Below are 27873 nucleotides of genomic sequence, written 5' to 3' on the forward strand. Positions count from 1 at the left end.
AATCGATAGTATAATACAAATTCTGATTTGTAGTTATAAAAATAAAACAAATATTTTTTAAATAAGTTATTAGTAATTGGAAAATAGATAAATATTAACTAAAGTTTGCATTTCAATAATTAAATTGTAGGTAAGAAAAGCTGAGAAACATATGAATCTTGAAAAGTTTCACGACTTTCCTTATTTTGGGGATTCTTATTATTGTTCTTATCTAATTTAAAATTCAACCAAACACGTAATTTTAAAATTTTGGAATCGAATTACTTTCCCAAGACATAATATGTGCAGGTCATAATAGTGTGTTCTATGTGATTGTAAATTTATCATAATAATTGATGAGGGATGAGAAAAAAAAAATCAAGTCAAATATATATATATATATATATAGGGAGAGGTTCAAGAAAGAACCATAAATAAAAGAAGACCGGAGAACCATTTTCAGCCATTCGATCATCAAGATCTACAGTGGATGCATCATCTTGTTGGATGAATGCAGATCCTGGGTTCGAATCCTGAAGGGAGCATTTTTTTAAATTTTTTTAGTGCATTAATTTTAACAGCGAATGCATTAATTTTTACCTTGAATGCATTAGATTTGATGGTTCTCCCGTTCTCACAAATAATGTAGTTCTCTCTAGAACCACACCCTATATATATATATATATATATAGGGGAGGGCTACAGTAAAAACACTTCTTAAAATATAAATATAAACGTTTTTTAATATACGAATTTTATTCAACAGGGTTACGAATTCATCCAACATGGTTACGAATTGTGAAAAATAAATTTTTGCTACATTTGGAATTCGAACCCAGGACCACGAATTCATCCAAAAGGGTTACGAATCAACCGTAGATCTTGATGATCTAAGTGATTCTTAATTGGCCATAAATTTTATTTGCCTACACTAAGGGCTGAAAATCATTTATATTTTATACACTTAAGAGTGTTTTTATTCTAGCCCTCCCCTATATATATATATATATATATATATATATAGGTATATATATATAAATATTAGTATGGCCATTTTTATAGGATAGACAAAAAAACAAGTTTATCCTACAATTTGCTTACATTTAAGATAAAAAAAATATTATCATATCAATACTTCATGATAATATATTGGAATGAAAAAAAGAGAATAAGAATTGTCCAAAATTTTTCTATAGCATGCCCGAATAAAATTATTCAACATATAAAATATATGAAAAAATATAAAAAATAATTAAAATATATATTTTCCAGCATTTTTCATAAAAGAAAACACACCCTTAGAAAGTTAATGTTTTATTCTTGGTCTAATATTTATCTTGCTTAAGTTTCATTGGACTAAAATGGTCAAATAAATAGAAAATTATATTTATTCGTGTCAACATTAAGTAATAAATTAAGTATTGATCTAGTTTTGTGCTTCTTGTAAACTGGTCCCTATACTTTAAATAAAAATTAAGTCTTTGTACTTTCACACATTACAATTAGCTCGTTACTTTTAGTGTGATAAAGTGACTTACTTTTGACATAAATAAAAGTATGGAAATCGTATGATATTCCAACAATTGACATACATGGATCAAATAAATATAGCAATATATTATGCTTCATCATTCCGAAGCATGTATAATTTAAATTAATTTATGCCATACATAATAATAATAAAAAAAACATCACTATATTAATATTATGAGATTGTAGCCATATTAGTAAACATATGGAAATAATAGCCATTTTTTACTTTAATATCCTTGTACAAAATATTTGATGATTACATGAAAAAATTCGTCTAATTCAGTTACACATAAAAATTGTGTAAACGTGTAAAAAATAACTATTATTTCCACACACACATATATATGTATAGAATTAGGTTTTATTGAAAATTTAATTTTTTTTTGTAAGAATTGAGAATGATGAACAAGATTATAAATTATACGAACATACCAATATAATTGATGAACAAACATTTCTATTTAATATGTTGAAAATTTTATCACCTTTAGGATTCGAACCTCGGACCAAAATAGTTGTTTATAAAAATTATTGATTTGTTCATCAACTTTTTCGCTATTGTTCAGATGAATTCTCAATTTTCACGCTACTCGTGGATTCTCAATTGATCTTTTTCTATGCATCTTATTTTATTGTCGTCGAGTAGATAAATGTCCAGACTTATTAATTACTCCCTCCGTCCCGGTTTTTGGTATCCAGTTGAGAACGGCACGGGTTTTAATAGAGTGATTGATGTGTTGTGAGTGAAATAATGGTCTCACATTTTATGTGAGTGTTAAAATAATTAAAGTGGAGTAAGGACCCCACCTACTTTTATCAAAAATATAAATGGATATTAAAATGTGGGACGGCTAAAAAAGGAAAGTTGGATACTAAAAGCTGAGACGGGGGAAATATAAGTTAATTATCTATATAATATATAAAAGAGGAGTTTTTTCCCTCCATATTTTCCTTCTCTTTTTCTCTCTCTTCTTTCACCAATTTTTTTACTATTTTTTCTTTTTATTTTTTTATAATTTAATTATTTTTCTAAACATCATCAAATTTGATTCATGAAAAAAATCAATATGTATCTTAAATTTAATATAGTATAAAAATTATCAAAAATGAATTTAAAATGAATAAGTTATGAAAAATTTAAAATATTTTATTTTTTATCTCCTCATTAAAAATTTACAACTTTTTATTTATGTTTATATGTGAAAAATATTTATTATGATTAATAATACTATATAATAATATGCATAATGCAAATTTTCATTATCGAATCATTTTAAAATTTATTTAATAACTATAATATCATTACACTTTGTATAAATTGAAAATTTATATTTTAAAATTCAAAATTTTATTGAGTAATTGATGTGAATTATTATAATTTATTTTAAAACATATTTTGTATTTTTTATATTATTTTATTTATTTATTTATTATTTAAATTTATCATTTAATTTCGATGTCTGTCGTGCATCGCACGAATGGGCATATACTAGTAGTATACTAATTGCCAAATGGTTTAATTGATCATGGTTGTGATTATTAATATTCATTAAAGGTTATTAATCGTAATCGAATTTTAATTAAACAATTCATAGTAATAGACTATTGGATTGATTTGATTGGGTTAAAAAGGAGATAGGGGTGGCGACCGGCCATGATTAATGGTCGTCCACAAAGGGCCTAATTTTCTAATTGAGTTAGCCAAAGATGCTCTTGCTTGTAGGTGGGACCCATTGGAAGTGAATGGATGATACTACATGATAGGCTCCATTATACACCTTAATTAATTAATAAGCCCACGTTTGATTGGATGTTATTAGAGGTTGGAAAGGGAATCAAGTAATTGAATCCATTACTTATTGTTTGATTTGGATAATAAGATAATCATTATCCTTATTTGAGGGTAACCCAATCACCTAATATGTTACCCATCAAAATAGAGGGGAAATAAAAGAAAGAGAATCCCTTACTAATGTTTCATTTCCATTGGTAAACCAAACACTCAATAGAAGTAATGGTTATTGTTACCATTTCACTCATTTATTTGATTTCATTCCCTTTCCATTCCTCTACTTGAACTAAACGAGCACTAATTCTTAATCGTCAATGAGACTTATCTCAAGTGGCACCTAAAGACTCTCATTTATGAGAGGTATTTGGTGAAATCTCGTACGGATAATTTTCTCACTTTTGTGTGAATAGTGTTCTGCAATATGGGTAGTGTTTCGCCTGCGTGCGATTATTTTTCCACCTTTATGTGGTGTAGAGGTCCCGCCTGCGTGCAGGTTGGTAATTTGATTATATATTTTAGACGTCTCTTGTAATTTTTTTTAAAAAAATATTAGTATTAATTATTGTTCTTTCATAACATAATTGTCATTAAGTGACTGTATTTGAATTCATAGTTTTTTCCTTTATTTCTTGTGTAGCTTTTAGTCCTTTGATTTCTTTTGAATGCTCGTGTGAATTCAAATAGTTGAAAGAGTTGAGTTCCATTTGTTGAATAATTGAATATAGCTTTTCCAATTTTCGAATGAGACACTCTCTCGTGCAACTGGTTTCTGAATGACACTATTTTAATATACACTCAAGTGTCATTTGTATGTTGAAATAGTGTCATTCGAAAATATTCAAGTATCATTTCCCAATTGAAGTAGTGTCATTCTCAAAATCAGTTGCACGGTGCAATCGGTTGCTAGAAGATTATAAGTATTTGTGTTTTCAAAGATAATTAAATGTAGTTCGATAATGCGAGTTGATTTTAATAAGCAGATGATAAAATTATGTTCTTGAATTAGGATTTTCATTGACTTGATTGAAATTCACTTTGCTTCGATTTTTTTTTTTAGGAAATACTCCACTACTTTGCTTTGATTTTGATTATTAGTTATGCGATATAATGGGATGATTATGTTTAACCAGCTAATAATAATAATAATAATAATAATAATAATAATAATAATAATAATAATAATAATAATAATAAATGCATTCGAAATTTGTAGATTCCATATAAAATGGGTGAAATATTGGTTTTTGCACATGATTATGCTTTAATATATACATAATCAAAATAATATATTTAAATAAATATATATAAATATTAAACATAATCAAAATATAAATAAATGCAAATATAAAATGCAGCCCTAATTTTATCTTCTGTATTCACTTTGCTTCTCTTGCGTTGTCTTCTTCTTCTTCTTCTCTAATTTTCATTTCAATTTCTGTATCTTCACTCTGTTTCTCTTTGGGTTGTCTTCTTCTTCTACTCTGTTTTTCCTTAAACTAAGATAGTTCATTTACCAATCTCAAAAAAGACATAAAATTGAATAATAATAACAATAAAAAAAACTCAAAAAAATGAGGTTTTATAGTTCCTCTTCTTCGGCAGCTTCATCTTAACGATCTTCGATCTCCCTTTTGCAGGTATGTTCTCTTTATTGTCCGAATCAGCAATCACTCTGCTTCTTCTTCTTTCTTTGTGCTGCAAATATCTTCATATATTCAATCTAATGTTTCCGGGAAGCAGCTAATGATTGTTGGTAAATTTCAGATGCTTGGATTAGAAACCTAGCTCTTTGTGAAAGACCTCTCACATTACTTTAATCCATTGGATAATAAGATGTTTAAATGGTGTACTTATATATTCATTGGTTTTGTTAATTTTGTTTATTACACATTAGATAATGGTTTCTGTAGAGATGTATTGAGCTTTTATATATGTATAGATGTTTGGCAGGTTCTTGTATCTGAAGATATCCAGTGTTAGTTAACTTGACTACTCATGGGGACTGTTGATGGAGGAAAGCTCAGGTTTTGCATTGATAGAGGGGGCACATTTACTGATGTCTATGCTGAATTCCCGGGTAGTTCCGAAGGTCGAGTGATGAAATTGCTATCTGTTGATCCTGCTAATTACGATGATGCCCCGGTAGAAGGAATTAGGAGGATTTTGGAAGAATTCACTGGGGAAAAGATTCCCAGAACTTCAAAAGTTCCCACCCATAGAATTGAATGGGTGAGGATGGGAACAACTGTGGCAACAAATGCTCTATTAGAGAGGAAAGGGGAAAGAATTGCACTGTGTGTTACTCGAGGTTTTCGGGATCTGCTGCGGATTGGTAACCAGGCTCGACCAAATATCTTTGACCTAACTGTATCAAAGCCATCAAATCTTTATGAGGAAATTGTGGAAATTGATGAGAGAGTCGAGCTTGTTATTGATGAGGAGAATGTACCAAGTTCTTCTGATTCAGTAGTTCTGGGTGTTTCAGGGCAGCTTGTAAGGGTTGTAAAGCCACTTAACGAGGAAGCTCTAAGACCTTTGCTTAAAGGTCTATTGGATAAAGGTATCAGCTGCTTGGCTGTAGTACTAATGCATTCTTACACTTACCCGAACCATGAAACATTGGTTGCAAAGTTGGCAATGAGCATGGGATTCAAACAAGTGTCTTTGTCATCGGCTTTGACTCCCATGGTGCGAGCTGTCCCTCGGGGTTTCACAGCGTGCGTGGACGCATACCTGACTCCCGTTATTAAAGAATATTTGAGAGGATTTATATCTAAGTTTGATGAGGGAATGGGTAAATTGAATGTTCTCTTTATGCAGTCGGATGGCGGATTGGCACCGGAAAGTAGGTTTTCAGGCCACAAGGCTGTTTTGTCAGGTCCAGCAGGTGGAGTAGTTGGGTATTCCCAGACACTTTTCGGGGTTGAGACGGACAAGCCCCTTATTGGTTTTGACATGGGTGGCACGTCTACTGATGTGAGCCGTTATGCTGGTAGCTACGAACACGTTATAGAAACACAAATTTCTGGGGCAATAATTCAAGCACCTCAGCTTGAGATCAACACTGTTGCTGCTGGTGGTGGGTCGAAGTTGAAGTTCCAATTTGGAGCTTTCAAGGTGGGTCCAGAATCAGTTGGTGCCCATCCAGGACCTGTTTGTTATCGCAAGGGGGGGGATTTGGCTGTTACCGATGCAAATCTTATCCTGGGATATGTCATTCCGGATTATTTCCCATCTATCTTTGGCCCCAATGAGGATCAGCCTTTAGATCTCGATGCAACTAAAACTGAATTTGAAAAACTTGCAAAGCAAATCAACATCTACAGAAAGAATCAGGATCCGACAGCAAAGGACATGGCGGTAGAGGAAATTGCTCAGGGGTTTGTTAACGTCGCAAATGAAACAATGTGCCGTCCTATTCGACAACTGACTGAGATGAAGGGTCATGAGACAAAAAACCATGCACTTGCTTGTTTTGGGGGTGCCGGACCCCAACATGCATGCGCTATTGCTAGATCGTTGGGTATGAAAGAAGTACTTATCCATAGGTTCTGTGGGATTTTAAGTGCATATGGAATGGGAATGGCAGATGTCGTGGAGGAAGAACAGGAACCATATTCTGCTGTTTATCGTCCGGAATCTGTGTCGGAGGTCTCAAATCGAGAAGCAGCTCTATTAAATCGTGTTAAGCGGAAGCTCCAATTGCAAGGTTTTCAAGAGGAGAATATTAGAACTGAAACATATTTAAACCTGAGATATGAGGGAACAGACACTGCAATTATGGTAAAGAGCCATATAGATGATGACGGATCTAAAGGAGATTATGCCTTTGAATTCACAAGATTATTTCAACAAGAGTATGGATTCAAGCTTGAGAGCAGGAATATCATGATATGTGATGTGAGAGTTCGTGGTATTGGAGTCACTAACATACTCAAGCCCCAAGCTCTACCGCCTGGTTCAGGAACCGCAAAAAGTGAAGCTCAATACAAGGTTTATTTTGGAAATGGTTGGCACGACACACCATTATTCAAGCTGGAAGATTTGGCATGTGGTTGTGTCATATCTGGTCCTGCCATAATTATGAATGGCAATAGCACTGTAATAGTAGAACCTAGTTGTAAGGCTGTAATTACGAAATACGGTAACATCAGAATTGAGATTGAATCAATTCACAAAGTCGTGGAGGTATCCAAAGAAGTGGCAGATGTTGTGCAACTCTCGATATTCAACCACAGATTCATGGGAATAGCTGAACAGATGGGACGCACCCTACAGAGGACTTCAATATCGACCAATATTAAAGAGAGACTGGATTTCTCTTGTGCTCTTTTTGGTCCTGATGGGGGCCTAGTTGCGAATGCTCCTCACGTTCCCGTGCATTTGGGAGCTATGTCCAGCACGGTCAGGTGGCAGATGAATTATTGGGGTGACAATTTAAACGAGGGCGACGTTCTGGTTACTAATCATCCTTGTGCTGGAGGTAGCCACCTGCCCGATATAACTGTTGTTACACCGGTTTTTGATAAGGGGGAACTGGTTTTCTTTGTTGCAAGCAGAGGGCACCATGCGGAGATCGGAGGTATTACTCCCGGCAGCATGCCGCCGTTCTCAAAGTCTATATGGGAGGAAGGAGCTGCAATAAAAGCATTTAAACTTGTTAAAGAGGGGATTTTTCAAGAAGAAGGAATCCGCCAACTTCTCCTATTTCCATCTTCTGAAGAATCGGGTCGTAAAATACCCGGGACCCGCAGGCTACAAGATAACTTATCCGATCTCCATGCACAAATTGCTGCAAATCAAAGAGGGATTTCACTTATAAAGGAGCTCATCGAGCAATATGGTTTGGAAACTGTGCAGTCTTACATGAATCATGTCCAGGTCAATGCAGAAGGCGCGGTTAGAGAGATGCTCAAGTCTGTTGCCGCTAAAGTTTCTGACTCTGCTAAAGTCGAAGGAGATTCTTTGATCATTGAAGAGGAAGATTCCATGGATGATGGCTCTGTTATACATTTGAAACTCAGTATTGATCAAAAGAGAGGAGAAGCATTTTTTGATTTTTCAGGGACAACCCCAGAGGTATATGGGAACTGGAATTCCCCGGAGGCGGTTACTGCTGCTGCTGTGATTTACTGTCTGCGCTGTTTGGTGGATGTGGACATCCCTCTCAATCAAGGGTGCTTGGCCCCCGTAAAAATATACATCCCTCCCGGTTCCTTTCTTTCTCCGAGTGACAAGGCTGCAGTCGTTGGTGGTAACGTTCTAACATCTCAAAGGATAACAGACGTCGTTCTAACAGCTTTCCAGGCTTGTGCTTGCTCGCAGGGTTGCATGAACAATCTCACCTTCGGGGACGACACCTTTGGCTACTACGAGACAATCGGAGGTGGAAGTGGTGCTGGGCCCGGCTGGGACGGTACTAGTGGTGTTCAGTGCCACATGACTAATACTCGTATGACCGACCCTGAGATTTTTGAGCAGAGATATCCAGTTCTTCTGCACAGGTTTGGGTTGAGGGAGAACAGTGGAGGTGCCGGGGTTCATAGAGGAGGCGATGGGATTGTTAGGGAGATTGAATTCAGACGGCCTGTTGTCGTGAGCATTCTTTCTGAGAGGCGCGTGCATGCCCCTAGGGGACTGAAGGGGGGCAAAGATGGGGCTCGAGGAGCTAACTACCTCGTCACGAAAGACAAACGCAAGATATACCTCGGAGGAAAGAACACAGTCGACGTGCAGACCGGGGAAATTCTTCAGATTTTAACCCCAGGAGGTGGGGGGTGGGGTTCCTCCTAGTATACTTCAAGTTGAGGCAAGGTGTGGTATGTATTTAATCCTAATTTTGCTGCTGCTTGTGATTGTTTTCTGGTATATTATGCAAATGGATTACAGCCAAAGCAAAATGTGGTTATCTGGTGATTGTGTACATAATTTTGCTGTTGCCTATGCACACTTGTATTATCATTTGCATAATTTCCTCTCATTTATTGTCTGCCAAAAAAAGAGGAAAATAATCTTCTACTGCTACATATTTCTGTTATTACTTTAGTTTTGGGATCTATGTTTTCTTTTAAATTTGTTATTCTTTTCAGGAGACTGATCACATTGGTTATCTCTGTCAAGCTATGGAGCCTCTATCTTTGGGATATTTTCTTGAAATTCTAGAAAGTGATACATTGAAATATTCAGATGTGAGTAACTTCCTTGTGTATCTTGCTACTGTAATCAGATGTGAACGTCGTTTTTGCCATGTCATTTAAAAAAAATAGAATATAAATTACACTGTGGCATTCGGCGAGCCACGTCACGTTTCTGGTGACCGAAAAATAGATGCGGGATATATCCTTGTGTATCTTGCTACTGTAATCAGATGTGAACGTCGTTTTTGCCATGTCATTTAAAAAAAATAGAATATAAATTACACTGTGGCATTCGGCGAGCCACGTCACGTTTCTGGTGACCGAGAAATAGATGCGGGATATATTTGATAAAAGTCTGATAGTTTGAGGATTTAGAGAGCATTTTGAAACTTTCACGGTATTTTTGATAAAGCGGGTATAGGTAAGGGGTTTTGATGATATTTACCATATTTATAACATACAAATGCCAGCTTTTTTTTACTATAATTTTACGATTTTTTTATTTATCCAGACGTGTGCAACTAATTGAAAGATAATCATCACTTAATCTGTGATATTCAGCATGATAAAGAGGTTTCGAATTATTTTATTGGTGTATTGATGAAAGCGAAAATTATGTTCGATAAAAAGTTCACCTAACAACGCACACGTGTACAAATTTCAAACATTCATCAATATGAATTAAAATAAAATACGGTGACTTCATAATCATAGATGGATTATAATCTATGTATTATTGTCCCTATCTATATAATCTATATAATATATAAAAGAGGAGTTTTTTCCTCCATTCTTTCCCTCAATTTTTTCTCTCTTCTTCCACCAAGTTTTTCAATATTTTCTCTTCTTTTTTATAATTTTAATTATTTTCTAAACATCACATAATTTTATTTATGAAAAAAAAATATATTCAATATGCATCTTAAATTTAATTTTGTGACAAGTTTTTTAGTATGGTAAAAAAATCATCAAAAATGAATTTAAAATGAATAAGTTATGAATATATTAAGACATTTTATTTTCTCTCTCTTCGCTAAAATTTTATAATTTTTTTATTTATGTTAGCCCATGAGAATATTTATTCATTTAATATGTCGTGTAATACTCTATAATAATAATGTGTAATGTTAATTTTCATTATCAAAATTTTTTGAAATTATTTAATAACTATGATTATCATTACACATTATACAAAGTTAAAATTTGTAATTGACGAGGTTTATCTTTAATTTATTTTTAAAATATATTTTGTATTTAATTATAATTTATCTAATATTTATATATTTTTATTTAAAATGTGTGGTTGATTTCGATGTTCGTCGTGCATCGCACGAATGGTCATACTAGTTAGGATATTAAATAGCAGTTTTTGAATATTTAAATATAATATATAGTACATGATTTACATATTATTGAAATAATCTCGAAATTAGACTTCGAACATTCACAAGCAAAATACAGAATGGCCCAAGTTGGCCCACGTAACCCTACTGACAACCTACATTGCAGCTGTTTGGGCCTATTGTGGGCCCATTTCCAAGTTTTCAGCATAAGATCACAAATCAAATTGCGTAAAATGTTGTCTAAATCATACAGTAAAATATATGCAACTCAATATGTCTTCTTTTTTTTTTCTTTTTGCAAAAAAATAAACATAAATTTAATTATCATCTAAAATTTTGATATTTAATTTAATACCCCCGTCTACTAATTGAAGGCCTACTTTTCTTTTGGGTCCGTCCACCAACTCAAGGCATATCTATTTTTAGTAAGTTTTTATTCCTATTTTAATTGGTGGGTCCCAATAAACAATATATATTTTTTCTCCACTCAACTAATAAACAATACATTTTGTGGGTCTCTTTCTCCACCCAACTAATAAAAGTATATTTTTTCTTAAAACCCGTGTTTTGTCTCCTAGGTCTTGAATTAGTGGACGGAGGGAGTATTACAAACAAGAAGATTGCATAATTTTTCTTCTTTAAATGGTACTCCTAATAATGCCAAGCCTAATTTATAATATAATAGTAATTTGTAATAATGAGTAATTATACGAAGATATTTATTATGCATTAATTTTTTTTTATTTTAAAAAATAATCTACTATTAAAATAGGACTTTTAAATAAAAAAATATGGCCCATTGAATTAATAGCATGATATTAATAGCAAGCGTTCAATTTTATTGCGTCTTGATTTGATAATTTCACGTCGTGTTTGTGTTAGATTTCTATAATTAGATAATTGCAGTTCAAAACGAGGGAAATGCAGCTGCAGCTTCAGTCTTTGGCGATGGTAACCCTATCTCAATTCTCATAGAGAAAACGGCGGGAGAAGTTTTGAAGTTGGTTAAGAGAGAGAGAGAGATAACGAAAGAGATTTTAATGAGACGAAGAAAAAGGGGATTACTTTTGCGGCAGAAGAGGACAGAAAGAGACAGTGGAGTATTAAGGAGTGAGTAGGTACATGGTTTTTTCTGATGGACTCACATGCTCAATTCCCATGGTTCCAATTCCAAACGTTCGAGAATCGAGAAATCCAAAAGCAAAAGCAGGCAGAAATTTTTTTTGGGGAGGGAGGAGGGACAGACAGCATTGGCCGTGGGCCCCGCGCCTCAAACACTAATTAGGACTATTGTAGAGGTAAAATTCTTGTCGCTTTCCGCGATTCCATCCGTATTTAACCAACTGCGTTGAGCAATTGATTGGTTGAATTGAATTTTTCAAAAGGTGTTGGAATTTCGATTCATCGTCTCTCTACGGATGTCTGTTCTGCTAATTAGGGAAATTAACTTGAATATCTATGTTTAAGATTTTGTGAGTCTGAATAATAATTTTAAATGTTGGCGTGGCATTTATAAAGATTCATTATTCGCTGGTCAATTCTTGCTCCATACAATATTTAATGCTTTGGTTAAATTCTCTCTCTGTCTCTGTCTCTGTCTCTCTCTCCTCACTCCTCTCTCTTCTCTTTTTGTTCTGTCCACTCTATTCAAGACAAGCAACCAGAAAGCGCTTTACTTGCAAGCTTCCTTCCCCACTTACCACTGGTAATGTTCTTGCGTCTGCGTTTGGTTATTTTGCTTCTTGGTTATCTGCTATCTCACATGTGGGTGTCCTTTGCCTTGCAACCTCTCTGCTGTTTTCGAGGAAATGAATTCGTATCGTATTTGCTAATTATTTGAAGTCTTTTGATGTAAGCTTGATTGGTTTTTTGTGTTTTTGAGATGCTACTGTGTTTTTCTGGACTGGCTCTGTGGAGATGATGTTGAAGTTTGTTGGTTTTTCTCAGTTTTGTGCATTCTTTGTTGGAATGAGTTGTGTGTTTGAGGTTTTGAACTTGAATTTCTTGTGGGTTGTCTAATATTTGTTGAAGATATGGTTTTTGTTTAGTTTTGGAGTAGTTTTATAGAACTGATTTGTGGAATACTAACTTTACTTCTATGTTACTTGATTGTATCTCTGTGTTGCCAAAATGAGAGTATTTCGGTTGTTTGAATTTTCTGCTGAATTTTACAGAAAAAATAGAAATGGGGGCTAACAGCTTTGAGTTGCATTGCATGTTCTATTACTCAGAACTGGAAGAGACATTAGGGTGGTCCTTGTATAACCCGTTGCCCCATTTATGCTGATTTTCCAACTTGTAAAATTGTAAGCAATATTTGGGTAATCTTGATTGAGTTCTTGATGCAAATGCAATGCCTAATATAATGTATTAATGCCCTTCTAGAGCCTCTCTCTTTTGCAATGTTGCGATTCATTTAGGAGGTTTTGATTTTCTCTTTTGTGAACAAGGATGGTCACAGAAGCTATATGTGTTTGCAGTTGTTAATGTAGCACTAACTTGAGAGGTTCCTACTGGATTTCTTTGATGTCGTGCCACCTAGAGCAAAGATAATGGGCAGTAAAGTAGTCGTAACGTACAAGAGGAAGAGGCTGTTCTCGAGAAGTGACCATTCTCTTTTAAATTTACACACTAATACATCTTGCGAGAGTGCAAAGTCAAAGACATCGGATAATTTCCCCAACAACACAGGATTTGGGGTAAGACCGTAAGATGCCCTGTGAATTTAGTTTTAGTACTATCAGTGATAGATATCATTTTGAATAGTTTCTATTTTTCATGTTTTGAATATTTGAAATGGATTATTCTTGGTATGAAAAGTTAATTTCATCATGTAGGTCACTTTACTTTGTAATCTCTTCTGTATTTTGTTGCTTTATGACCTGCAGATTCCTTGAACCTGGAAACTGTAGTGGTTCCAACTTGTTGTGGCTATCTGCTCATATTCCTTTATTGTGTGCTTTAAAGATCCAAAGAATATGATACTGATATTGTGTGTGGGCCACTAAATAGAATTATATTTTATGCATTGATGCTTCAGTAGCTTCATTCCATACCACGTTACAGGAATTACCTCCCTTTTTTGGCTTTAGGATTTATGGTCTGAGCTTCAATAACTTAATTGAGTGAGAAGTGATGCTGTCTCGAGTGGCTAGTGTGTTCAATAATCAGAAACTAAGCAACCTGCTCTTTTGAAAAGACAATTGTTGCCTGCTAGGAAACATCAAAATTCAGATGAATATCATAGATTGTCGTATGTCATGCGCAGCAAAGGTAAGTTTAGAAGTTAAAGTAAAAAGTCAGACATTCTAAAAGTAAAACAAAGAGAACCAGTCTTTTAATGGATCATAAAATGATAAATGTAATAATTGATATAAATTAATAATGTATTTAGAATTCACAGTGACATGCTTCTAATTCGGATTTCTTATTGCAAATATGCTTCCTTTGTAGATGCAACACCTGCAGCATGTTTGTGCTATCTAGTAGATTTTTTCTAACCCAAGCATCATCCTCTATCCTCTTTCACCAAACTGCTTTCACATTGAGTCGTTGTGTCCATTTCAAGTGTAAGGGTCCATATTCAAGGTTGTATATTTGCACATTCCAGCCATGGAATCTGTGCAAAAATATAATCTTAAAACAACCTATTGCACCACGGTCTGTTGAGAATCCTTATGAATGAATTTCACAATTTGTCTCACAGTGAAAAGAAGGAAACCTATTTTCCCGTGTTCAGTGGTTCGGTATTCATGCTGATAATACAAATTATCTTAACTCTTGAACTCCACAGCAGTTGTACAATCAGAAATTGTGACCTGATTGTAATGATTAAGCAGTTTGTGTTTTTCCTATAGTAGCTGTCTCGGTCATTTCTACATGATAATAATGTAATCATGATGTTCCTCTGAAATTTGCTTTTCCTTCTCCTTCCATATAATCCCTTTTGTAATCTCATGGCCAAGGAGAAATCAATTGTGCTTCCCTTGATATTGAGGAGTAGTTTTGCATATCCGGACCGGATTAATGTTACACTTATTTACAGAGTCATGCATATTCCAAAGACACTGGCGGGGAAGATGTGCTGCAATGTGAAAATCGTGATTCCCATTGTTGCAGTCAATGGTCAGAGGTAATCATCCCTTCCATTATTTCTCAGAAGTATTCTATAAACTGGAGATTCTTGATTATTGATGAGCCAATAACATCTACTTCTTAAATTGTATGTATGACTTTATACAGAAGCAAGCTAGGAAACTGGATATGCTTCCTTCTGAATGCACAGAACAGAAGGATTCACCAGTTTCAGTTGAAACTCAGAAACATACTTCTGAGAAGAACTGTTCCCCAAATGCTGATGCTAAGCAAATTATATGTCATCCAAATTTGAACAAGACTCCTGAAGTAAGATATGACATTGATTCTTCTGGTCGTTCTAATGCTGTGAAATCGGGCGAAGAATTTGAAGACTGCAAGAAGATTCTGACAGTTTCGCAACTTCCTGATGCATGTTCTGGTGCAGAACCAGACCCTATATGTTTGAAAACTTCTGCCGGAATAAACCACAGCTGTCAAATGAAGGGCACATGTACTCATGAAGCATCTACTTTGGCGGAAACAGACAAATTTAATACAGATCAGTATAGTAGCTTATGTAATAATTCGGGTATGAAGCGCAAGCTGAGCTCGTCATTAATTACATTCTGTAGAAGATCCAAGCGGAACACCGCTGATATTGCTGCCAAGTCTGCAATCCTACCTGCTGCAAGTTGTTTGGTGGATCTAAAGAATGAGAAGGTTAGATTGTCAAATTCCATTATTGGTAATGAAGAAAAAGTTCCTTAAACTAGCCTGAACTGACATTTTGCTTTGTTTCATTTCCTATCTGCATGTCTATAGATCTATAGTGAAAACTGCATTTGTAATTTTTGTGAATCTTTATCCACTCCACAATTTAAAAGAGATTGATTCCTGAAGTTACATACTGAGGAAAATTTATTCCTGGCTGGATAACTCTTGTCCTGCTAAAGTGATAGTATATGATTACATAGTTATACATTTTTGAGCTCTACACTATTTGAAACTTATAGGAAATGGCCTATTTGAAACTTATAGGAAATGTCATCTAGTCCAGAATGTAGCCTCAATGGAATTGGTGCATCCAGTCTGTCTGGAACACTAGCAGCATTTGCAGAACACAGATACCAAGAAGGCATTTGTACGTCAAACATTTTGTTGACATATTTGGTCATGAATGACAATGAGACGATAATTTTCTTCATGCTTTAAAAGCAAGTTTAACAAAAAAAAGACCCCGGTTAGATAGACTCTGTGCAGTGTTGGTCTCCTTTCATTCACTCAGATGCCACATGAGTACTGGAAACTCCGTATCTGCCGAATCCTACATGTAAGCTAATGAGTTTGCTTATCTAACAGGAACATCCCGAGGATAATGATAATTCATGGTCTTTCCCCGCCCCAGCTCCAGCAATTTCGACGTATGTTTTCTCAGCATTTTAATTCACGCTACTTAGTTACTTGGCATATTGATATGAGACCAGTTTTCACAGGCTCGTGCTGGCTGATAATCCTCAGCATTTTCCGCATGGAGAAGCTGCAGTTTCCCCAAATGCTGCTGCACATTGTCGTCAGGATTCCCAGGAGCAGATGGAACAACAAAAAGTTTGCATCGATGTTCAAGATAATCACCATATAAACGTGGCAACACAGAGGTTGCCAAATGAGGATGTAATGAGTAGGATAACGAATAGTGATGTCTCGGGGAGGGGAGGTTCCATAATGTCTCTAGATTTATCCGTTCCCCCACATGGTATGAATTCTTAACCAAGGCACTTTCTTATTTCATTTTCTTGGCACTGTTCTTGTTCTAATGTGGTTTTGACACTGCAGCATCTCATAATATCGACTGCAACCTACCACTTGACGGTGGTTCTGATGAAAATCCACCAGTTGAGACTTCAGAACTTCTTCATGATTCTCTTGGCTCGACTAGTAAGATGAAGGAAGAGATGTTGAGTTTGCCCGTGCAGCACGTAGAAAATGGTTCTCCTGCGAGGGCTGGCAGTGACAAGGGAAAGTGTAGTTTGGATTCTCCTCCTGTGTTAACTTGCAACGCATCCAAAAACAAGTATATTCAGGTAAATTTCCGGACACAATTCTTGCATGTATATATTCATATACATATATATATCAAAATGCAGTTTGTAACGGTAACATTTTACCATCAAAATTATAAAAAAATTGTGTAGTTTCGCTTACAATAAAATATTCAATATGTGTATCAAATTAAAGACCGTGACAAGGGTTTTCATAAAATTTAAATTGGTTTGAATTGTCATTAATTTGACCTCTTGCATTGAATTTATCTAGAGAATTCAAATCCAGAATTTTAAAATATTTATTATGTATCATATAGATGTTCCGTACTTTTAATAAAGGTTTGAATTGTCATTAATTTGACCTCCGTTTACATTGGATTTATCTAGAGCATTTTATGTATATTTATTTAAAATGTCGTTCAATTTCAATTTCGATGCTCACCGTGCATCGCACGAGCGGACATACTAGTTCTTTAGAGAAACTCCGCCTTCCTTTATTGATTATGTTACTCGGAGTTTCAGTTTTTACCTGAGAGCAGAAGTGACAGCGCGGTGCAGCTAGGTAATAACTCGGAGAAAGTGAGCCCTCTCCATCCATCAAGCTTACAGTCTTCAAACTTGATTGGTTTGTCCCTGCAACCAGAGCAGATGGTTGATGGTCGCGCTTCTTTTCCTCTTTCGTGTGAATGGCCCAATGTTGTACAATCAAGAGAATCTTTTCGCAGTCTCCAACAGTCTACTTCAGACCGGACACAATCATTTGCAAGAGACAAGATGATGCTGGACAACATCTTAACTAGAGCAAGAGCTGTGAGAGGAAGCAGAAGCAGCTTCTTGGACAAGTTCGAGTATCCAACCACCTGGTTAGACGAGGAGTTGGATTCTCTCTGGATCGGAGTGAGGAGACATGGAAGAGGCAACTGGGATGCCATACTAGGGGATCGCAGGCTGCACTTCTTACCGTGGAAAACGTCTTGGGACTTAGCTGAAAGGTGGCAGGTAGAACAGTCCCGCCTCTTATCCAGTATGCCCGTTTCTCTGAGAAGATACACGAGCCCTCCAGATTTCTCGTCCGAAAGCATCTTGCGTCATCCACGGCCAGAACCCCAGGTGGATGAAGTCCGTCTTTCCCTTGGACTTCCGCTCCATTTCATGAATAATAAGACGAAAGGTGACGTGCAGAGGCCAGTTACAAACACTGGTGTAGGGGACGAGTCTTCCTCTAGTGCTGGACTCACAAAGGGAAGCTTGCCGCACTGGCTTAGAACATTGGCTGAAATTCCACCCGGGCTGGCCGGTGGGCCCCACGTTGTCCCATCAGGTTGCCACCCTGGACCTGCGTGGCTTAACCAACCTGGTTCCAACTCCGGTGCAGCTCCTCAGCAACCATGGCTGAGCAAAAGATACATCTCTGCTCAAAGAAGACCTGAGCCACAGAATGGTGGAAAGGCTCCTTGCTCGGGTTTTGCCTTGGTCGTAGAAGACGAGCATCCGGCTGGTAAGCAGGAAGACTTGATCATCATACCAAGTGACGCCTCGTCTGAGGAGACGATCTCGGACGACCATAGCATTAGACCTTAGTTAGAAGATGACCTTGAGTTGGGAAGAAACTGCATCTTTATTTGAGTATCTGATTCTCAGTGGTGAGGATGTGTTTCATCTCTTGTATAGCTGCTCTATACAATTGCTTGAAGCTCTGAAAATCTTGCTCTGATGCATTACCATGTGAAAAAGGGGCAAAAAAAAAAAAAAAAAAAAACACTGATGCATGGAGTTTGGAGTTGTGAATATCCATGCATTTACAAATGTGATTTTAATCTTGAAAAGATTAGAAATGTTGTACATTTGTGTTTATGCAGGTAGCTATTGTTTTAAGACAAGTATTTGATAATGTAGTTTAGTTGCTTTTCTTATAAACTATGCTATTTTCTTTTTAATTCCAGTTTTTGTTTCTCATGGAAAGATGTAGAATGCATATTTGAAAGATTGCAAATTTACTCGTTAATAGTTCTTCTATCAATTTAAAAAGTGGATAAATTTCTAATTTTTTTTATTTAATATTATTAATCTATAAAAAAATTTGAAGTCATTCAACAACTAGAATGGCCAATAAAGACACATTGCCCTGAATGAAGTGGATAAATATCTAAAAAAAAATATTTAATATTATTAATCTACTCCCTCCGTCCCGCGAGTCTTGACACGTTTGGGTTCGACACGAGAATTAAGGAGTTGTAGATTAGTGTTTTAAGTGTGCAATTAATAAAGTATAAAATTGATAAAGTATGAGAGAGTGTAATAAAAGTGATAAAGTAGGAGATAGAATATAATAAAGGTGATAAAGTAGGAGAGATAAGGTAATAATTATTACCAAAAAAGGAAACGTGTCAAGATTCGTGGGACGGCCCAAAAAGGAAAACGTGTCAAGATTCGTGGGACGGAGGGAGTATAAAAAAAATTGAAGTCATTTAACAACTACAATTGCCAATAAAGACACACTGCCCTGAATACAATACTTCATTCATTCAAAAATAATAATCTTAAAAAATAATTGATGCGAATTTTAATAAAAATGATTAGTATTTTGTGAATGGAGAAATGATTTCACTTAAAAACTAGTGTTAATAGTAATAATTAATTATATTGTGAGTGAAAAAATTATCAAACTTATTTTTATGAACATCCTAAAATAATAAGGGATTATAGCCAAAAAATACACAAACTTTGATAAAAAGGGCAAAAAATACCTGAACTTGCAATGATTGAACTCCGTCGAGGTGAAATTTACAACAAAAAATATAAGTTCAGGTATACTTTGGCTAATTTGAAAGTTCAGGTGAAAATTGTAACTTTTATCAAAGTTCGTGTATTTTTTGGCTATAATCCCAAATAATAAAAATAAATTAATTTTTGTGGACAAACTTGAGTAATTTGACCGGCGGTTCGACTCAAACTCAAAACTCTAACTCGGACCGGTGGTGACGAGTCGACACGACAACCGCCTTAAAACTTTATATATATTTTCCCCGAGCCCTCGCAGAACTCAAATATTACAAAAACGCCCACAGACTTCGCTAATCAAAGCAATAAAGTTTAGAATTTAGCGCGCGCTTATTTTCGAGTCTTCCGATCTTCTCCTTCTTCTCCTTCGTCGCGAAGGAAAACATAAAGTATGGGGGGCTCCGCCGGTGCGACTTCTGCCGCCGTATTGTTTGTTTTGGCTTTGATCTCCGCCGCTTCTATCGCCGCCGATGTGGAAGCAATCTCCGGTAACTAATTCTCGCCGAATTTGTGTGTGTGTGTGTGTGTGTGTTTTAATTTTAGTTTTGTGGAATTGGTTTTTGATATGGTTTTGCGGAATTAGGTTTTGTTCCCAGGCGGCGTGTTACTGAGTGGTAGTGCTGGGGTGCGAGGTTGTGGTTTTGTGATAATGCGTGGAAATGAAGCTAGAGAAAATGGGTTTAGGGTGATTAGGTGTATTGAGCAAGGAGTTTTGATGTGTTAAGTTTCTTTGCGTTATTGTTTGAGTTTTTTTTGCCTTGCTTATTCGTTTTTCTCTGTTGTTTTGTGTTCCTTTCTGGGAGTTCGCTGTCTTTGTGTTTGTGTTTATTTATTCTGGAGGAGATTACGATGGGGAAAAGGTTTCATTGGATTTTTAGGATTGGATTACTTCTTGTTTCAGCTCAGTAAGTTCATTATTTATGTAGCTCGTCCTTTATTTGACGATTTTGGAAGATGGTAAGCGATGTTTTGGAACTGTTTTGGTGAATAGGGTTTTGGATATCTTAACCTAGTCCTTAGCATAAGTTTAGGATAATGCTCCGGATGCTGTAGAGCTGTCGGGACTGCATATATCTCGCAAGGGGCTAATTACGTCTATATTTAACTTGATGAGAATTCAATGCAGATTTTCGAGGGTTCTATGTGATTTTTGGTTATATGTATACACAAATCCATGAAATGTTATCTGATATTTTCTTGTTATACTTTCAGGAAGTAACGTGGAAAATCGTCAAGTAATAAATATCACTCCTGGAGTGCTGGTCGAATCTGTTCCTTCGAAAGATATTGTACGCTGTGCACGTGTCAATGTTTCTGGTCTATCAAGACTGAAACTCGGGAGTTATTCCAGTGCACATAGGATCACTTTGGTCCCATCAGATAACATACAGGAGAGATCCCACAAGAAAATTCAAATTTGTTTACACAGGTCGGTTTAATATGAGAGTGAGACTACTATTGCATAATCTCATCCTTTTATCTGATGCCTACTTAACCCCACGTATAATATCTTCTGCAGAAATGCTTCACTTGGATTGTGCAAATCTGAGAATGATTGCTGGGATGGTATCCATACTGGAATCTGGAGCACTACAATTTCCCCATATGAAGACAGATTCATTGATGTGAAGTTTGTTGATAACTTGTTTGGTTCAGTGACCATCAGCACCGAATTAGGTCAGGCTTGCTTCTGTACTTGCATTGCTTTCGCGTATTGTAGTACTATTTCTATCTTTATAATCATCATCCATGTGTGGGTGTGACTCTGTCACATACCAGTACACTCATTTTCTCGATGTTTATCTGTTTTCTATGAGCAGAGTTCCATAGATGGCGGTTAATTTGTCTGGCTATTGGTTTCGTTATATTGCTGCTGGCTCCAATTATTAGTAGCTGGGTTCCATTTTACTACAGCAGCTCAATGGCCATTGGAGTTTGTCTTGTTGTCCTAATTGTTCTCTTCCAGGTACCTTCATTAGTTAAACTTCATAAAATAAAAATTACATTCGGTGCCTGAACTATCCTTTTTTTTTTTTTTATCAATAACCTGTCAACTTTCAGAGAAGTTTTAAATATTTCTAAGGTTCCAATCCTCTTTTCTTTATGCATTTTTGTGCAGGGAATGAAACTGTTGCCAACTGGCAGGAAAAGTGCTCTCTATAGTACCATTTGCGGTTTGGCAGTAAGTGTTCCTGATTACTGCATGATTATCTTGTATGATTTGAAAGATGCCTATTTTCTCTTTGCTTTCATTCTCTTTTGTCATATATGTTTATCTGCATCTTATACTAAATGAACTGTATTTCAGCTTGGAGCAGGGTCCTTTTTGCTGAACAGATTGTCTGTATTTGTTAATTCTGTTCTTGTCAACTTTGGGATCAGCCAAGAGATGCACAACCCTGTAAGTTTTTATATATAGATCATACCAATATTACTTCTTTGGGATATCAATATAAGAGAGATTTGAATGAACAAATCTTGCTGAACCCACTTTTTTGGGTATCCAAATTATATGTTTCATGTATTTGACAGGATAATTTTTGTCTGCAGGTGCTTGTATTTTTGCTAGTTGGAGTTGTTCTGGCTGGGGCTGCTTTTGGCTATTGGCTTGTTCGGAAATTTGTTGTTGCTGCTGATGGAAGTGTGGATGTTGGCGTAGCCCAATTTGTGAAATGGGCTTTACGTGTAGTAGCTGTGACTTTCATTTTTCAGGTTACTTATATTCTATAAATTTTGATCATGCATGTGCTATAGTAGTTGCTTGCATTTGCTCCTTTTTGCATCAGAGCACTGATGAGATAAGTATCAATCATTGGATAATTTTTTTATCTTTTCAAAAATATCAGCTATAATGTTATAACTGGCTCATCATCTCGTCACTGCTTTCCATCACTGTATGAGTTCTGCAAACAAGTAGACTCCTTTTCTGTCTTTGATATTCTAGTTCATTTAATTAGCTTGTTAGATTGGGATTTTTCATACAATCTTTCATTATGCTAGAATAACATTTTTTTTATTCTGGTTATTGCTAGTTTATTAAGCCTTATGCATTTGAGTTTGAAATTTTTATTGATGTTGTTTACCTTCTGCTTTTTGGAAAATGATTCAGCTTTTAACTCTTTTCTTTTATTTAAATCTCAGAGCTCACTTGATATTCCAATGGCAATGGGACTTCTGGTGTCACTTTTGGGGTTTTACTTTTCTCTCACTTCTTTGAACTGGCATGGCTTCAGGTAAACATTATATGGTTTCTTTTAGTTACTTCCTTTCTTCTTGATGAAAGTAATTACAGATCTGTTTTCTTAGTAGATCTTCATGATATACACTTTATAAACCAAGTGTACTTTATTAGTCATTGACAGTGTTAAGAAATCTTTTGATCACCATGACTTTGATTATCTATTTGCATTTGAATATATTTGTTAAAAACATATGATTTATTTGTCATTAATTGCAGAGAAAATAAATATTCAAATGAAAACTATTTTATCTTTAGTTTTTTACTCACTGCTGCTCTATCCACTCAGAACATATTCTAAATGTGCACTTGTGGTACAGTGATTCAACATTTTCGACAGACTGGAGTCCTCCAAGAAGAAGAGGTGTAAGAATAAGTAAGACTAAGCGTGCTGAATTCCTGAGAAGGTCTGGAACCACAACTCCCCGAGGAAGTCTTTGGAAAAGCTACAAGGGTTCACCCACATATACAAATTCCCCTGTGAAAGGTACCTGTTGATGGAGCTTAGTCTCCGTAATCTCGTCTTTTTCTTTGTTTCTTCTGTCTATACCTTTCAAAGGGTTGTGTGCTCACATTTGTATGTCCATGCGTTTATGGATGGTTGGATGTAGAAAGGCTCATTTAAACTCTAGTTACTAATGCTGAGTTACAGGTAAAAATTATATAATCAAAGCTTTCCCAAAAAAGAAAGTACACTTTCCATGTTGGTATGCATAGTTAGTTCAAGTTGAAAGTTGGCGTATGAGCGTAGGTGAATTAATCTACATCATATAATTACATTCAGTTCATTATTTATCAGAAATAAACTTATTTGAGCTTGATTTGTCAACTTTTACTTGTTCAGCTTGAGCAAATTTATTAATTTTCAAGCATTACGTTTTAAAGGTCTTACAGATGTGAATTATTTTGACCACTAATTATGCTTCAATGTCAGTTTCCGATTCTTCAGATAATTTAAAAAAATTAACAGACTAAAATAAAAATAAAAATAAAATAAACTAAAACTATCACAGATCTTGATAGCAATTTGATCTTTCTTCATATTTTACCTATTTTACTAGTAGTGTGTACTTGCATTGTAAAGAAAAGAGTGATTTGCCACATATAGCATAAGTCTCATGCCCCTGCCTCTTCCCCACCCCCTATGCTACAACATAACGATTTATTCTGTCGTTCAATGCAGGTGTGGTGACTCCATTGAGTTCCGTTGCTACGACTTCCCAGGACTACTACTCGACTTTCCACAGAACGCCCAACAAAAAGAAGTATTCTCAGGAAGAATGGAAGGATTTCACAGAGCAATCTACTCGGCAGGCTGTTGCAGATTTGGCATCGTCTCCCGAATTCACTGATTGGGTCGTGAAAAATGCGGATAGAATACAGCTCCGGTCAACAGAGAGCAGCTCCGATGAATCTGTTGGAAGCGGGTCAGATTCGACTGAGGACAATATTGCAGCGAGCAGCATTGGCAGAGGCAGTTTATCGTGGCGACGCCCTTGGTAGATAGAGCAAGCACATCGACTCATTTTACAACCTTAACCTCAAGTTTGTGTATATGGTAGAGATTGTCATATTTCTGGTAAAATCTAACGTAGCAGAAAATATTATCAGCACAAATGTATTCGAAAATTATGCAGGAGAAATACAACTTATTAATTTTGTAATATTTCAATTCTCTTTGTTAATCAAATGACTGCTGATTTCTACTCTTTTTGTATCCGAATACATGTGTTTTTAATAGTATATTTTTTTTTAATTACAAGCTAGGAAAGTGGGCAAATTTACTTTTTTTATCCTTATTGCAACATTGCGAAACATTGCGACATATCATATACTTTTTAATTTATTGTAAAATTAACACCTTCAATTTTTTGGGAATGATAGTTATATTCCACTTGAGATCCAAGAATTTGGATTTCCTCACTTTTATTGAGCTGAATTTTACATCCCTTTTAGTGGAGTGAGTTTTGTCACTCAATTGCAAAAATTATTTCCAATTTATGTATATTATTGACTCTTATTCCTGATAGTTAAAACAAGCAAAGTGCACACACACACACACACACAAACACAGAATATATGATGAATTCACAACTTCTCTAGTAAATACATAAAATCTCATTTCCTCATTGTTATGACTTATGAAGGTTGAAACAGCACAAATTCTAACATAGATCAAAATGTGGATTGAAGGGATACAATAATTGATAAAGATACAATTTTGAGGGGTGTATCAAGGAATTCTTCTATATATTAACACAGTCAAATTGGGGCAAGCAATGCAGTTTGCCAAGAGAGATCAGGAATGCATTCTTCTTCTGTACAGAGCTCCATCGAAACCCTTACTAGTCGAAGCAAAATGGGAACAACGAACCCGTGCCCTTATTCTTTGCAATGATCCAACTCCTGCAGCCAGATGGAACAGAAATGCAGCAAGCAGAGTCACATTGATCGCGTGATTTCCTCAGAGAAAGGAGTCGGAGAAAAAAGGTTAAAGGTAGAACTTACTGCATCTGATGTTGGAGCTATTTGGGAACAAACTTGATGACCGAGGCATCGTCAATTTCTCAAATTATTGATTCCTACACCATTGAATGAAAACTTTCATAAAATAGGAACAAAACATATTTTAATTTAATCTCAACTAACCCACCGCCACAAGTTGAATATTTTGAAGAATATTACCAGAGAATATACCTACCAGACAGAAACACCGGAAATGTCATTCTTCTACAATAACAGAATTAGCATTCTGAAATGCTTTCTCAGCTTCTTCCCGTATGCATGACAGGTTTGTTCTTATCTCCGTGCAGAGTCTACCCTCTACAAGGCGCACAGGCAACCACACCTTAGGTTTCACATCAACGACATATACAAGCGTTGTTTGATATTCTACATCATCTACAGAAACACTTCGCAAATCTCCAGCAATAGACTTCACCTCCTGAAGAAATTGAGAGGTGTTAAGACTCCCGAATCAATCATTAGATTTAGATATGAAAGAAAACGTAATGCTGAACTACAAGAAAATGTTCGACTTGGTAATGACCATCATTTCTTTTCTTAAAAGAAACTTACCATCTCACAATTAATACTAAAAGGAACAAGGTAGAGGGTTAGGATCAGAATCTACAGAGAAGACATAGAAAAGGAATGAGAAAATATCTCAACCTGTTCAACAGACCACTTTCCTTCAAAGAGTTGGAAATCACCTTCAACCATCTTGAACTCAATATCACGCCTTTGCCCAAAGGGAAGAATTTCAAGATCTTTCTCAACACAGTCAATAGTACCTTTTGCATCAAATTTTAACCCAAAAGCTAAATTCTGCTGTCCAATCTGTTCGATGAGTCGAGGCAGCATCAGTTCATTGCATAAGAGAAATGGCAATCATAATTCCAGAGGTGCAAATAACCAACAAGTGTGATTGCAATTGAATATTAGATTCCATGTCCATAGGAGTGCCACATCAAAATGAACAAGCAGCAATACAAATGATGCAAAATTGCTCGGAAATAATTCGATTTCACAACAGTGGGAACTCCTTAGCTTAAGACTACTTAATCAAATTAGAAATGGCTTCGATATACAGATAAGAAAGATGTAAAAATCAAGTGAACACCTGAAACAGACGAGCGAAATTATCTCTCTTCTCAAGCAACTTGCTGACTGCCAGGCCAGGAATGAAATCTGCTAAGCTTTCATAATCAGTCAATATATCCCAAACTGCTTGTAGGCTAGCTTGCACCCTTACTTTCGATCTAATTCTCCGGCTGTTGTTGCCAGTCTTTACTATTTCTATCTCAAAGCTGTCATCCGGACTCGACTCATCTGTATCCTCATTCGTGTACTTGCCATTATCATCATCATCATCAACATACTCAGAATCACCCCCAATATAAGCCCTAATTTTACAAAGATACTCGACGATGTTAAATGGATGGAATTATCTAATATAGTCACAAATGCTTTGGTAAATATTACAATTTGAGCAACAAGGAAAGATGAGCATCAATAGGCTGATAACCAAGTCTATCTAAAACAACTTGCATCAAAGTTAACTGGAAAATCCAATCAAAATACAGAAGAATTTCTGAGAAAAGAAGAAACTTGGTACCTAGCAACAAAACAGGAGAGGCAAACAACCAAAGGCTTTTTCTGTTGGAAAAAGTGAACAGTGGAAATACCATAAGGCTTCAATTTTCTCAGTATCTTCGCGAGAAAGGCGGATTCTGCATCCAATACTGTGAAGGAGCCAATCAGATTAGAGCATCTGCTGATTGAGAGGGATTTTGCAGTGGATAATTTGGGAATTGTATCTGTAGAAACACATGACAGAGCTGCAGGAAAAGAGATTACTGAAGCCATTTCTTCTGCTCAAAACAAGCCGACTAATAATTAACTGACTGTTGGAGTAAGATCACATCCCTTAATCGATGGCGTGACTTCACTGCAAGCACACATACTACGCATTCTGAGTTTACAAAACTACAAAGCATCAAATTTCTATGAGAACCATTTTCAACTTTCATAATCGGTAATGTCAGAATTGCAACTGCAAACATTCGCTGCAACCCTGAATTCCATTACTTATTTTGAGCGTTGAGAATTTATACGCCAATTAATAAAATTCGTCGAAAATTTGAAAAAAAAAAAAAAAAAAAAGTAGAAGAAATGTATAAACACCTGTAGTTTAGGCGGCGGAGATTAGCGGCGGCGGTGGATCAGACCGAGAATTGTGGATGTGAACGGATTTACTATTTAGGATATCAAGAAACGCGACTACGTGAAAACGCCTCTTCTCCAACACTCAATAGTTGAAACGTGTGTGAATTTCCCATTTGATTTGGATTCGATTATTTAATTAAATAAATTATAAAGTAAATATATATTTATATCTAATATAGTGTAGAATAATCATTCAAAAATTAAAATATAAAATAAAATGCAG

General features: G+C 35.6%; 4 protein-coding genes across 21 annotated transcripts; 3 read left to right on the forward strand and 1 right to left on the reverse strand.

Annotated features, from left to right (window-relative positions):
* The first annotated feature begins 4676 nt into the window (after positions 1 to 4676).
* Positions 4677 to 9749, forward strand: LOC130987704 (5-oxoprolinase 1). Of its 3 annotated transcripts, XM_057911330.1 has the most exons (3): positions 4686 to 4941; positions 5244 to 9123; positions 9394 to 9749. In XM_057911330.1, exon 2 carries the CDS (start codon positions 5300 to 5302, stop codon positions 9095 to 9097), a length of 3798 nt encoding a protein of 1265 aa, XP_057767313.1. In that variant the 5' UTR covers positions 4686 to 4941; positions 5244 to 5299; the 3' UTR covers positions 9098 to 9123; positions 9394 to 9749. The 3 variants fall into 3 exon arrangements, with proteins under 3 accessions (XP_057767312.1, XP_057767311.1, XP_057767313.1); XM_057911329.1 differs by lacking the exon at positions 9394 to 9749 and having other exon boundaries at positions 4677 to 4941; positions 5244 to 9360; XM_057911328.1 differs by lacking the exon at positions 9394 to 9749 and having other exon boundaries at positions 4677 to 4941; positions 5255 to 9360.
* Positions 9750 to 11705: 1956 nt separating this feature from the next.
* On the forward strand, positions 11706 to 18840 carry LOC130987705 (uncharacterized). 6 transcript variants are annotated; one of them, XM_057911331.1, is made up of 9 exons: positions 11710 to 12082; positions 12437 to 12489; positions 13265 to 13483; positions 14830 to 14916; positions 15027 to 15581; positions 16221 to 16282; positions 16355 to 16614; positions 16695 to 16942; positions 17426 to 18840. In XM_057911331.1, the coding sequence occupies exons 3-9, from the start codon at positions 13337 to 13339 to the stop codon at positions 18482 to 18484; spliced, it is 2418 nt and encodes an 805-aa protein (XP_057767314.1). In that variant the 5' UTR covers positions 11710 to 12082; positions 12437 to 12489; positions 13265 to 13336; the 3' UTR covers positions 18485 to 18840. The 6 variants fall into 6 exon arrangements, with proteins under 6 accessions (XP_057767315.1, XP_057767314.1, XP_057767316.1 ...); XM_057911332.1 differs by lacking the exon at positions 12437 to 12489 and having other exon boundaries at positions 11706 to 12082; XM_057911333.1 differs by lacking the exon at positions 11710 to 12082 and having other exon boundaries at positions 12119 to 12548.
* A 1108-nt stretch (positions 18841 to 19948) lies between these two features.
* Positions 19949 to 24631, forward strand: LOC130987707 (uncharacterized). The gene is made up of 10 exons (XM_057911337.1): positions 19949 to 20172; positions 20897 to 21113; positions 21204 to 21361; positions 21505 to 21650; positions 21804 to 21866; positions 21993 to 22085; positions 22235 to 22396; positions 22826 to 22917; positions 23243 to 23409; positions 24106 to 24631. The coding sequence occupies exons 1-10, from the start codon at positions 20076 to 20078 to the stop codon at positions 24423 to 24425; spliced, it is 1515 nt and encodes a 504-aa protein (XP_057767320.1). The 5' UTR covers positions 19949 to 20075; the 3' UTR covers positions 24426 to 24631.
* Positions 24632 to 25017: 386 nt separating this feature from the next.
* LOC130987708 (uncharacterized) lies at positions 25018 to 27864 on the reverse strand. 11 transcript variants are annotated; one of them, XR_009089827.1, is made up of 7 exons: positions 27609 to 27864; positions 27040 to 27372; positions 26545 to 26827; positions 26094 to 26261; positions 25624 to 25866; positions 25431 to 25504; positions 25018 to 25328 (listed from the first exon to the last, which is right to left on the reverse strand). XR_009089827.1 is itself a non-coding variant. In XM_057911339.1 (6 exons), exons 2-5 carry the CDS (start codon positions 27288 to 27290, stop codon positions 25645 to 25647), a joined length of 924 nt encoding a protein of 307 aa, XP_057767322.1. In that variant the 5' UTR covers positions 27291 to 27372; positions 27609 to 27758; the 3' UTR covers positions 25018 to 25504; positions 25620 to 25644. The 11 variants fall into 11 exon arrangements, 2 of the variants coding, with proteins under 2 accessions (XP_057767322.1, XP_057767323.1); XR_009089830.1 differs by having other exon boundaries at positions 25620 to 25866; XR_009089831.1 differs by having other exon boundaries at positions 26135 to 26261; positions 27609 to 27758.
* Between the last annotated feature and the right edge of the window lie 9 nt (positions 27865 to 27873).

Source organism: Salvia miltiorrhiza, chromosome 6 (assembly GCF_028751815.1).
Source record: "Salvia miltiorrhiza cultivar Shanhuang (shh) chromosome 6, IMPLAD_Smil_shh, whole genome shotgun sequence".
In the NCBI taxonomy this organism is placed as follows: domain Eukaryota; kingdom Viridiplantae; phylum Streptophyta; class Magnoliopsida; order Lamiales; family Lamiaceae; genus Salvia; species Salvia miltiorrhiza.